General features: G+C 39.4%; 1 protein-coding gene across 1 annotated transcript in view; it reads left to right on the forward strand.

Annotated features, from left to right (window-relative positions):
* npr2 (natriuretic peptide receptor 2) overlaps nt 1-12,428 on the forward strand; it is a 90,137-nt gene that overhangs the window by 10,065 nt on the left and 67,644 nt on the right. The window contains exon 2 of the mRNA XM_061734487.1: nt 5,036-5,214. Coding sequence (XP_061590471.1) covers nt 5,036-5,214 — 179 coding nt within the window. The remainder of the gene's footprint in view (nt 1-5,035; nt 5,215-12,428) is intronic.

A 12,428-nucleotide genomic window follows, 5' to 3' on the forward strand; every position in this document is an offset into this window, starting at 1 on the left:
AATAACATGCATGCTGGACCGGGTCTGGTACTGTTTTACTCTGGGCGTTTGGTTCTGTGGTTCCCAAATGAAACTGCCATGCAGAACCAGATGGAGATTCATATTAAATAATTTTTTGGGGAAGGGCTCATGTTGCATTAATAAACATAACACGACTTCTGTCAAACACATCCAAATTTTATGATGTGATACTGCATGCACAGGCATGATGTGAGCGTGAGCTTACTCCTGTTTGAGTGATACAGCTGTTGGTTAGAGATTGGCTGAAAGTACTGGACTGATATGCTGTTACAACACAGTCAGATGTTGTTGCTGCTGTATTTCTTGAAACAAGGCTCAACACTTTTCTCATGTGAGTCATAAGGAAAACATGAATTACACATCCATGCATTATTTGTCTTCGTATCACTAACGGATAAGAACCCCAGCTTTTAAAGCACAGCATGCATATTTCAAAGAAGGGCTTTTAGAATAAGGTTATCTTGGTCTAAAAACCATGGTAGCACCGGCCGCGGAGCATTTGTTACTCTGTCCTGACCACTCTGTTGAAATAAACTGTTAAATTCATAAAGAATATACCTTGACATACACTCCCTGATAGCCAAATATGAGTGAATCAACATTGAAATATAGTTAGGCAGAAACATTGAATCCATGTTGAAGCCATGTCCACGACAAACAGAATATGTTGATTCATCATTGATTACATGTTGGCAGTAGAATTGGATGATTGATTGATGGTTGATCCACCATCAATCATTGACCTTAACCAAAAATCAACCTTTTTGACCATAATTCAACATTGATTTAAGATTTTGCTATCTGGGCTGTGATGTAATTACAGCACATTTGCAGCACAATCACCCCCATCACTCACGCAAACCTTCCTTAGGGATTGCTCCTGGCCAGTACTGCATGTTCCAAATCTGTCGCTGGATCTCTCCTCATCCACGTGAGTGTCACCTGCTTCACTGTGAAATGCTGTGGTTGTGCCCTGTTGTGGATTACCTGATTGGGAGTATCTACCTGTAAATAATCACACTGATTAAGTAGGGATGGGCGATATGATGATATTAGATCGTGAAGGATTACAACGTGAAGACGAACTTTCAAACTGCAGAGATCGTGGGATCATCTCGGACACATTCTATAAATTGCAGTTCTAAGCTGACGCACTGACTCGCCAGATGTCTTGATGTCGTCAACTTGACTGAATGGATAAGTGAATGGATAAAAATCTCGTGCAACAGGCGGGCAGTGACGCGCTTTCCTACCCGCTTCCTTTTGTGTGTGTAGTGGAGAGCGAAGCCTGAAAGCCAAACGGAGTTGGTCACAAAAGAAAAATGGAATTGGTTAGGATTTTCCACAAGTGATCGAGCTCAAGCAAGTGTAATTTGCAAAGTTTGCACAGAAACCATTCGCACGGGCCCGGTGGCACTGCAGGCAGCAGCTAGTATGAGACCAAAGGAGACAACATAAACACAGGCGTTTGACAAGTTGTCAAGCAAGCGATGGAAAGAGGTAACAGAAGCTGTTACCTTTTATCTAGCAAAGGATATGGTACCGTCCAAGACGGTTAAAAAAATGAGGTGTTCAAACGCCTGCTTAAAGTAGCTGATGCTCAGTACGAGCTGCCCAGCCGTAAATACTTTAAAAAAAAAAGAGATACTGGTAAAAATTCTATGTTGTCTGGGGCATTACGTGCCTGGTAAGGTCCCCAATGGCAAGTAGGTCCTAGGTGACGGGCCAGGCTAAGAGCGGTTCAAAAAGAAAAAATCAGGGGCCGTTACGTCGCCTGGATTGGCGTCACCGGGGCCCCTCCCTGGAGCCAGGTCTGGGGTTGGGGCTCGAAGTCTGATGGCCGGGTCTTTGCTCAAGGGACCAGGTTGGCCTTAGCCCGAAACGGCGACATGCGCCTGTCTTCCTGTAGGCCCACCACCCACAGGAAGGACCATGACAGGCTGGTGCAATGTGGTCTGGTTAGCAGTTATGGCGGGGTGCCTCGACGACCCAACCCCTGGACCAAAACCCTCGCAGTGGGGACATGGAATGTCACCTCGCTGGGGGGGAAGGAGCCGGGACTTGTGCGGGAGGTTGAGAGATACTGGCTAGAAATAGTCAGGCTCACCTCCACACATAGCTTGGGCTCTGGAACCCAGCTCCTTGAAAGGGGTGGTGGTCCCTCTTTTTAAAAAGGGGGACCGGAGAGTGTGTTCCAACTATAGGGGGATCACACTTCTCAGCCTCCCTGGGAAAGTCTACGCCACGGGACTGGAGAGGAGATTACGGCCGATAGTTGAACCTCGGATTCAAGAGGAACAATGCGGTTTTCGTCCCGGTCGTGGAACACTGGACCAGCTCTACACCCTCCGCAGGGTGCTCGAGGGTTCATGGGAATTTGTCCAACCAGTCTACATGTGTTTTGTGGATCTGGAGAAGGCATTTGACCGTGTCCCTCGTGCCATTCTGTGGGGGCTCAGTGAGTATGGAGTCCGGGGCCCTCTATTAAGGGCTGTCCGGTCTGTATGATCGGAGCAGGAGTTTGGTTCTCATTGCCGGCAGTAGATCAGACTTGTTCCCAGTGCATGTTGGACTCCGGCAGGGCTGCCCTTTGTCACCGGTCCTGTTCATAATTTTTATGGACAGGATTTGGGATTTGGTTTGGGAACCACAGGATTTAATTTCTGCTTTTAGCAGATTATGTTGTCCTGTTGGCTCAGCATGTGCTGAGATGGTTTGAAGCCTGGAGCAAAGCGGCGGGGATGAGATTCAGCACCTCCAAAAATGAAGCCATGGTTCTCCACCGGAAAAGGGGGGCGTGCCTTATCCAGGTGGGTGGAGAAGTCCTGCCTCAGGTGGAGGAGTTCAAGTATCTCGGGGTCTTGTTCACGAGTGAGGGAAAGATGGAGCGTGAGATTGATCGGATTGACGGATCGGTGCAGCGTCCGCAGTTATGTGGTCGATGTACCGGACCGTCGTGGTCAGACTGCAGCTTCACCGGGACCAACGGCTCGCCGATGCTTGCTGTTGATCCGCAAACTTGTTAAAGAGAGCATCAAACATAACGCTAAAATATAAATTGATCCATGGTGAAATAGGAAACTGAAGATGTGCACGCTATATATAGATATTTGTAGACTATATACACTTTGTTTCCCTCCATTTCTGCAGCGCAGCTTGAAGTCCCGCCTACTGCAGGCGTCGACAGTGCATGCAGCTTTCAGTGTGAATCCACCAAGCAGCGTGATGCAGGCGTCGGGAGATTTTTGACGCTTTCAGTGTGAATCCAGGCTTAAGTGTCATAGAGCTGGTTCAGGGTAGAATTATCCAGCTTCCCAACTTCAGATCATTTTGTTAGCTTCTGCAAATACATGCATAATGTGTCTCTTTGGACCAGTATCAAGAAAAGTAACATGTTTCTCTTCTGTTTGCTATAAAGTCAGGTGTTTATAACAGCAGTAGTGAGTGTAGAAAACAACAAAACTGCTGCTGGAGAAGAAGCAACTTATACCAAATGTCTGAAGTAATACTTTCAAATAGAGTAAGGCTACAACAACAACAGCAGGCGGACATTTTCCCGGGTCGGGGAGTGCATTTATCTTGGGAGTGGTCCAGGAGACAGCAGGACTATTTGTAGGTGAACCGTGCTGGAAGAGATGAGAGTTATGGTTGATGCAGCAGCTCTTGAGGAAATATCTGCTAACCGGGAGCTTTGCCTTGGAGTTGGCAGCTCCTGCTCTGACATACGCTATGCATGGAAATAATGCCTCGTTTTTTATTCATGACTCAACAGAAGGAGGGTGTAGGTGGCAGGGTGAAGGCAGCCGGCAGACTCGCTGTCAGAGCCTGAGAAAGAAGCTCTCTGGACTTGATTCTTATCGTTGAAAGTAGCAGCACCGGACTAGTGTAGTTAAACTACACTAGGACGAAAAGATTGTAAAATACTAGTCACCTGGTGTCAGATTTGTAGCTTTGATTTCTTTTATTTATTTATTTTTAACTTTTGGATAGTGACTAATTTAAAACAATGTTTCACTACTCAGTATTTAGCAGTAGGTTCTTAATGTCTACTGTGCAGACTCAGTGAAAAGCATGTTTACTATAATCTTTTTTTGTAATTTATGTGGTAGCACTGAAAAATGTACAAAGATTAAGTCAAATTATCTACTTTCTACTTCTTTTTTTGCATGTTTGCAGGTTTACTGTTGCCTTTGAATCGTTTTTGTCTCCATGGCTTGATTTTTTTCTTTCATTTTTCTTCTTCTCATGTGGAAACATGACTTTTATTAGAATCAGACCTTGCATAAGTTGGAATATGACACAGCTGTTGAAGGGTATTATTAAAAACTGGCAATACATTGTTCATTTTAATATACAAAACCACCAGAATCTGTTGAAAATCAACCACAGCACTGTGGATTTAACAAACTTTATTTGTATTGCCAGAATAACATGAAGCTCATGTACACATAAGTGAAACTGCATTGAAGGATAAAGATATTTGATTAGGCTCACTCCCGGGAAATGTGCAGATCCGAATGTCTAGGAACACTGTGCAGCTTTCATATTATCTAACTGTCACAAAAACATTATGAAGGAAGGAACAGATGTCTGATTTAATGCTGGTTCTGTCATATCCTCAATGCCGGAGAAGATAAAGGGTGTGGACTCTGATAATAAATCATTTTTTCCACATATAACATATAAAAGCGGAGTGCTGAAAGGCCTGAGGCATCCCAAAAAAAACCCCAACAACTAACAAGGAGAATTTTATCAACTCAGTTGTATTAAATCAGAAGTTCTAAAATGTTAATTTGATCCTGATCAATAAAAACGCTGATCATTCACTGGTGATAGCTCATTTCCTAAACATATTTCAGAGGTCACGAAATACCACGAGTCCTGAAGTAACAGCATCACTGTAACCATCTTATTGACAGAAATTGTGTCGATTTTAACTTGCATTTTTTTGTGTTTAGGAGAGAAGCGAGCGCGCAACGGAGATTTAACTTGTTTCTTGCTGTTCTCTCTGCAGTCATATACATCTGCGGGCCCCTGGAGACGTTCATGAACATCATGAAGTGGTTTCAGAGTGACATTCAGGACCCACAAAACTATGCTATCTTCTATCTGGATGTGTTTGCAGAGAGCTTGACTCATCGTAAGCCGTGGCAGAACTCTAAATTTGAGTCGATCAATCCCGAGGTTTTTAAGGTACAACAAACACAAAACATGCATACTTAAACATATATTCCAACAACTGTCAATGTTAATTCTGCTCTGATGATAGAAATATTACTAAACTACAGATTGAGAGCTTGCCTCTTGTAACTGCATCACCCTGTGTGTAGTATTGATCATGTTTCATCAAACTGTTACGCTCGGTTGAGTGAACATTCACCAAAAGCTTGGTACTACAAAGCAACAGGCCGTGAAGCTTTCATGCTAATAAGTGTAGATCAGGGGCTTCAAATGTGCGGCCCGAGAGAGGTTTTCATGCGGCCCGCGAGAAGTTTCCAACGCAAAAAACAGAAATGTTAATTTACTAAAAAGGAAGGCATAAATAATTGCCATCAATCGCAGCATATCCGATAATATATTTATTCTACAAATCCATCGTTATTCCACAAATAGAGCAGTTTTCGTCATTTTTTTCGTTTTCTAGAATGCATTTGCCGATTTTATTTCTTTGCAGACGGTCGTTTATTTTTATTAACTGACTACTATTATATATTTTCGCAGGAAAAATATCACTGCTAAAAAAGATGATAGAAGATATTTATTCAAAGAATCTCAGTTTTGAATACGAGGATAGTGACAAAGTAAAACAGTTAAAAAAGAAGTGCTGACTTTTTCGGCACACTGGCGTAAATATCCGCGCCAATTTTTAAAAATAAATACACTTAATTGTACTGGAAAAATCTCTAAATCACAAAGAAACACTCTCGGATGTAATAAGAAAGATTTAGCTTTTAGTTAAATTTCCTATAAAAAAGCGAAATATAAAAAAAACATACTTGTTTCTGTTTATCTTTGTAAAATGATATTAAAAGTATCTTACATCATTTGAAAAAAAAACGAGAAATTTCAAGAAAAGATCCTGAATAAATATATTTTACATAATTAGAGTGTAAACAAAGTGCATATTTCCTTTAAAATTAACTAAACTGATATTGGATTAGATAACAATAGTAAAAAAAAAAAGAATTAAAGAAAGCATTTTCCGCACCGTTTTTGTTATTTTGAGTGTGCGAGAAAAGAATTTGTCAAATCCGGCCCGCCAAGCAAAATGAGTTTGACACCCCTGGTGTAGATCCTCTCCATCTTCAGATGATCTGAAGAGTGTCGTGAGCAAATGGAGTCTCCCACTCCCCGGGGACACAAACACCGCCCCCCCAACCGCTTCGGTAACTTGAAGGCGTCAAATTCTTGTATGACGTTAATGAATGAGGGGATGTGTTTTCACAGGAAGCAATTTAGCCATTTAATAAACGAGCGCCCAGAGAAATAAGACAGTGAAGGCAGACGTGTCACTCATTAATTCCATATTTATTTTCTGATTTGTTCATTTACTAATTTATGGTGACATAAATCAGTTGTGAACTAGCTCTTATACAACCTCAGTTCAAAAAGACTTGGGACGCTGTGTAACATGTAAATAACAACAGACTACGATGATTTGCAAACCTCACAAACCCGTATTTTACTCCCAACAGAACATAATACACACATATCAGATGTTGAGATTCAGACATTTTGCCATTTTGAGCTTGATGGCAGCAACACGTCTAAAGAAAAACGTTATAACAGTAGCATCAATTCTTCTCTTAATAATGTCTGTGCATGCCTGGGAAGAGAGGAGGACAGTTTCTGGAGTTTTAGGAGAAGAACGTTGTCATATTATTGTCTGATGAAGGAGTGTAGATGCTCAACAGTCCTGGGTAGGCCTGTGTTGAAAAAATCGATTTTCTGATTCTAAATCGATTCTCATATTAATTCCTAAAAATCGATTTGTATGTCTAAAGATCGATTTTTTTTAATTTTTTTTTTTATTAAATTTTTTTTTTTCATCATTACATTTTTGCCTGGTGAACTTTAATCCCAGTAGTCCCAGTAGTTTTGAAAACTCCTGAACTAAATTAACATTTCTTTAGAAAAAATGCTGGACATTTCAGCTTAAATTTCTGAATGTTATTTTAGTTCAATGAAGTTCATATTATCTGTATTTACTATAGCTTGTTTGGTTTCTCTGTTATCGGACACGGTTTGTCATGAAATACCTGAAAAATGCCGGGTGCTTCATGGCAAACTGTGTGTCTGGTGACAGAATGAATCAGACAAGCTAAAATAATTTGTTTACTGCTTGAGCTGTTGCAACTTCTTTCTTTTTTGCATTTTAAATGGATATTGAAATGCCTATTTGAGTTATTTATTTCTTAGTTATTTCACAATAATTATTGTGAAATGATTATTTCAATAGTTATTTTACAGTCATATAATCCAGGCAACACTAACCCAAATCAATATCGAATCGGATCGGATCGAATCAAATGGTGATAATCGATTCTGAATCTTAAGAATCGGAATCGAATTGATTCTTGACATTTGAATCGATCCCCTATCATGATGATGCAGCAAATGTTTTGTGTTGGTGAAATGTCAGGACTGCAGGCATGCCCGCTCAGCACGGGGACTCTTCTCCTGCAAAGCCATGCTGTTGTCGTGGATGCAGTACGTGGTGGAAGACAGCAGCTTTTTGGGTCGTGCTTCTCCTTCTTTGTTTTGAAGTCTTGCAGGATGAGATTGTGGGAGTAACCATTTTATCATAAAAAGAAATCTCGCGGGACGACATTTCACAAGAACTATACTTGTTCAATAACCCCCAGGCTGTTTTTAATGTAGTGCAGCTGAAAGACCCAAACGTGACGAACAGCCAGTTTTGACCTTTGAGATTTGTTCTGATTCTCTGAATCTTTTGATGATATTCTGAGCTGTAGATGGTGGGATTTTCAAAATCTTTGTAATGTCATGCTGAGGAACATTTTCCTAAAATTGTTTGACACATTAAATCACAGACTAGTGAACATCTGCCCTTCTTTAAATCTGAGAGGCTCTCCCTCTCTGAAGTGCTCGAGTCATTTCACTGACCTGTTGCCAATTTACCTAATTATTTGTTGCTCCTCTTCCAACTTTTCTAAGATTTGTTGCTGCCATTAAATTCAAAATGAGCTAATATTTTCCATGAAATGGTGAAATGTCTCAGTTTCAACATCCAATATGTTGTTTAAGTTCTCTTGGGAATAAAATATAGCTTTATGAGAGTTGCAAATCATTACATTCTGTTTTATTTAATGTACTTTTTACAACGATCTGGGTGAATGCGAAAACCTGGGTGGAATTACAGTGTTTGTGAAATTCATTTAAAGTAAACCTACTTTATAGAGGAACAATTTCTTACTGGAAAAAAATAAATACATTTGCTGTCTCGATCTGAGCAGCATGCTGAAAAGATAACATGTAAACTCGTACAGTAAACTCATGTTTATAGTCAGGTTGATAAAATTGATGCATTTAATGTTATTAAAAACATGTGGCACATGATTTATAAGCTTTGGAGCGCTTCAGACGTTTATTAAGTCAGTGGATGAAAAAAAGCAGCTAGTAGATAGTTAAGGTTGCTTTTTATTTTATTGAGAGGTGAATAATGTTTCCACTGAGAACCTCACTGAATAGTAATTATTGTTCCAAAACAAAACCTTCACGTAAACTCGGCTTTGCGTTTTTTTTGTTAACTTTCTTTAAGTATGAGAAAATCATGCTTTTCTGTTTCGAAAGTTTCTCCATAATCAGGACTTAACAGACCAACAATCTGACCAAAAGAACACAGTCCCAGATTCATGTCACAGGTAGGGGTTATGGTCTGAGATTTAATAAATAATAGTGTTCTGTTTTGAAACCACAAACTGTGAATAAACAGCTTGATTAAAGACAGCTATCCTACTATTAGGAATGGGTGATATTTTACCGTTCACGATAAACCGTCAAAAAAATTCCCCACGGTAAGAATTTGTCATCTCACGGTAAAAATGATAAGTTGAGGAAATGAGCCTGAAAGAAAGAAAGAAAGAAAGAAAGAAAGAAAGAAAGAAAAGAAAGAAAGAAAGAAAGAAAAAAAAGAAAGAAATGAGCCTGAAAGAAAAAAGAAAGAAAGAAAGAAATGAGCCTGAAAGAAAGAAAGAAAAAAAGAAATGAGCCTGAAAGAAAGAAAGAAAGAAAGAAAGAAAGAAAAAAAAGAAATGAGCCTGAAAGAAAAAAAGAAATGAGCCTGAAAGAAAGAAAGAAAGAAAGAAAGAAAGAAAGAAAGAAAGAAATGAGCCTGAAAGAAAGAAAGAAAGAAAGAAAGAAAGAAATGAGCCTGAAAGAAAAAAGAAAGAAAGAAAGAAATGAGCCTGAAAGAAAGAAAGAAAGAAAGAAATGAGCCTGAAAGAAAAAAGAAAGAAAGAAAGAAATGAGCCTGAAAGAAAGAAAGAAAGAAAGAAAGAAATGAGCCTGAAAGAAAAAAGAAAGAAAGAAAGAAATGAGTCTGAAAGAAAGAAAGAAAGAAGGAAAGAAATGAGCCTGAAAGAAAAAAGAAAGAAAGAAAGAAAGAAAGAAAGAAAGAAAGAAAGAAAGAAAGAAAGAAAGAAAGAAAGAAAGAAAGAAAGAAATGAGCCTGAAAGAAAAAAGAAAGAAAGAAAGAAATGAGTCTGAAAGAAAGAAAGAAAAGAAAGAAAGAAATGAGCCTGAAAGAAAGAAAGAAAGAAAGAAAGAAAGAAAGAAAGAAAGAAAGAAAGAAAGAAAGAAAGAAAGAAGAGAAAGAAAGAAAGAAAGAAAGAAAGAAATGAGCCTGAAAGAAAAAAGAAAGAAAGAAAGAAGGAAAGAAAGAAAGAAAGAAAGAAAGAAAGAAAGAAAGAAAGAAAGAAAGAAAGAAAGAAAGAAAGAAAGAAAGAAAGAAAGAAAGAAAGAAAGAAAGAAAGAAAGAAAGAAAGAAATATTCCCGTTGATGACACTTTTTGCATTGGTATTTTTTTTATCGTCATTTCGACGTTATCGGGATAAATGCCAGAAATTATCGTGATAAATTTTTTTAGTCCATACCGCCCATCCCTACCTACTATCATTTTCACTGAGTTTTGAGCCGTTCCCATTTGTTGCTTGAGAAGGAAATGTTGGCTCTAAAGCTGCTGATCATTCATGCTGTTAATGTGTCAGTAACGGGGCTCATTAGGGCATGATGCTTCCAGTGGAACAATAATTGCCCGTGTAAGTTCTTTTTTTTACTCATTGTTGTAACGTGAAAACAACCTGAAGCTCGTCCAAAAGACATGATAAAAATGCCGAGGCTTGTTTTTGAAAACCGTCGGTACACAGACGCGATCAAAGGTTAGTCCAGGCAAACATTTGCACTGAAATGTCTGTCTCTGGTGAAAAACAAGAGGCCGTATTACCGGTCTCTGTCTCTCTATCTGTGGCATTTACAGCAATTTGTTATCGACATTTCCTAGAACGTAAAAGGTTGGACATAAAAGGTTGCATAATTGCTCCATACTATTAAGATAAAATAACTCAGAATGACGAGGGCTTGATTTCAACTTTCACAAGTAAGGACTTTTTCTTATAAATAGGATAGTTTACTTTTAATCAATGGAGTCGTACATTTATTTGAGATATGTAGACTTCATAAAAGAGCTTTGTGGACAACACAATTACAGATAAGTTTACCTTCAGACTTTCAAGACAATGATACCAACAGTGTTTTAATATTCTGTTCTTTATTGAAACATAAAGAAGGCAACAACAGATGTCCCTGAAACTACTGTATAATAATACACTATTGCAAAGTCAGAATGAATGATTTTGTTGTCTCGTGACCCTGAATAGGAAAGTAATGCATGGATGAATGTTTTCTTGTGATAACAAAGGTTGTTATCCTTGGACAACAAGATAATTATGGAGAACAATTCAGGGTAATGAGTGTTGAGATCTGTGTGTTGTTTTTATGATTATTTTTCCCACCGTTATCGGAGCATCAGATTGTTGTCGTAAACAAAGATGAGAGGTCGGCCGTCCAAAGGCCCTGTCCCAATTCTATCCCTTCTCCTTGTTTTCAGCCCTACCCCTAAATTTTGCGCGTTCCCGTGAGGGTAGTGGTGTCCCAATTCCTCTTTCCACCTACAGTAGGGCTAGTGAAGAAAAAAGTAGTGTAGTGGCTATGACTCTGTCCCTACGGATGTAGGCATTTCCGATGCACACTAGTTGATCTAGTGACAGAAAAATTTCCCAGAATGCTTTTCGTCGTCATTTGCGGACTGAATCCAAAAAAAAAACATGGCGGACATTTCTTTTTTTTAGTGAATAAAATCAATATTTTGAGTTAGTTTCTGCATAAAAATGCGCTTTGATTACATTTCTAGCAAGAAATATATATTTTACTTTCATAATATTCACTCAGTGAATGTATATAATCACTCGTTTGCCCGTTGTTGCGAAGTCTTTTTCAAACCTCGCCAGAATAAAGGCTGATTTATGGTTCCGCGTTACACCAACGCAGAGCCTACGGCGTAGTTTACGTACCCTACGGCGTAGGCTCTGCGTCGATTTAACGCAGAACCATAAATCAGCTCCGGAGCCGGCAGGCAGAAATCTTGGAATTTTCGGAGCAAATTTCTTAACAGGCGTAGCTACAACTGTTAGATTTCATCTATTAAACCAACATTTATCTTCTTAAATGATTTATTTCAGCCAGCGGTAATTCTCCACAGAGCTGCAGGTTTCTCCCCGGGACGACGGCGCAGGGCGAACACGTCTGTACTCCGGCTGTGAGCTGCTGCTGCTGCTCCGAGCCGGCGGCTCTTCTCATCTCCGAAAACGTCAAATTTTTTTAACAGGCGTTATTTGGATAAACTGAGCCCAGGTTGGGGATCCTGAAAAAATATTAAAACTTAATAAAGTGGCATATTAACAGCGCTACAGCTGAAATTAAAACAGCTTTTAGTTCTCAGCTTCCTGATTTTAGGGGTGGTGCTGAAAGTAGGAGTAGGGGGAGTATTGAGACAGGCCCCTGGGAAGATTTCAAGTGCCCTAAAATCTGTCCCTTCTTTTTTAGGGGTAGTGATAGAAAGTAGGGCTAGTGAAAGAAAGTAGGGGGAGTATTGGGATTGGGCCTTTATATCCTGTTTCAGGCAGCAGCAGCTCACGTGAGCATTGTGCTGGATACAGTCATGTGAAAACAGAAATGACTCTTTTAATGCTAAGATTTTATATATCTGGTCTTCAGCAAGTCCTAAAATCAGATTAATAGAGCCTGAAGTAAACAGCTACAATTGATTGTTAACAAAATAATCCAAAGTGTGGACGAAGTGCGAGTTAAATGTAGGAACACTATTTGC

This window comes from Cololabis saira, chromosome 11 (assembly GCF_033807715.1).
Source record: "Cololabis saira isolate AMF1-May2022 chromosome 11, fColSai1.1, whole genome shotgun sequence".
In the NCBI taxonomy this organism is placed as follows: domain Eukaryota; kingdom Metazoa; phylum Chordata; class Actinopteri; order Beloniformes; family Belonidae; genus Cololabis; species Cololabis saira.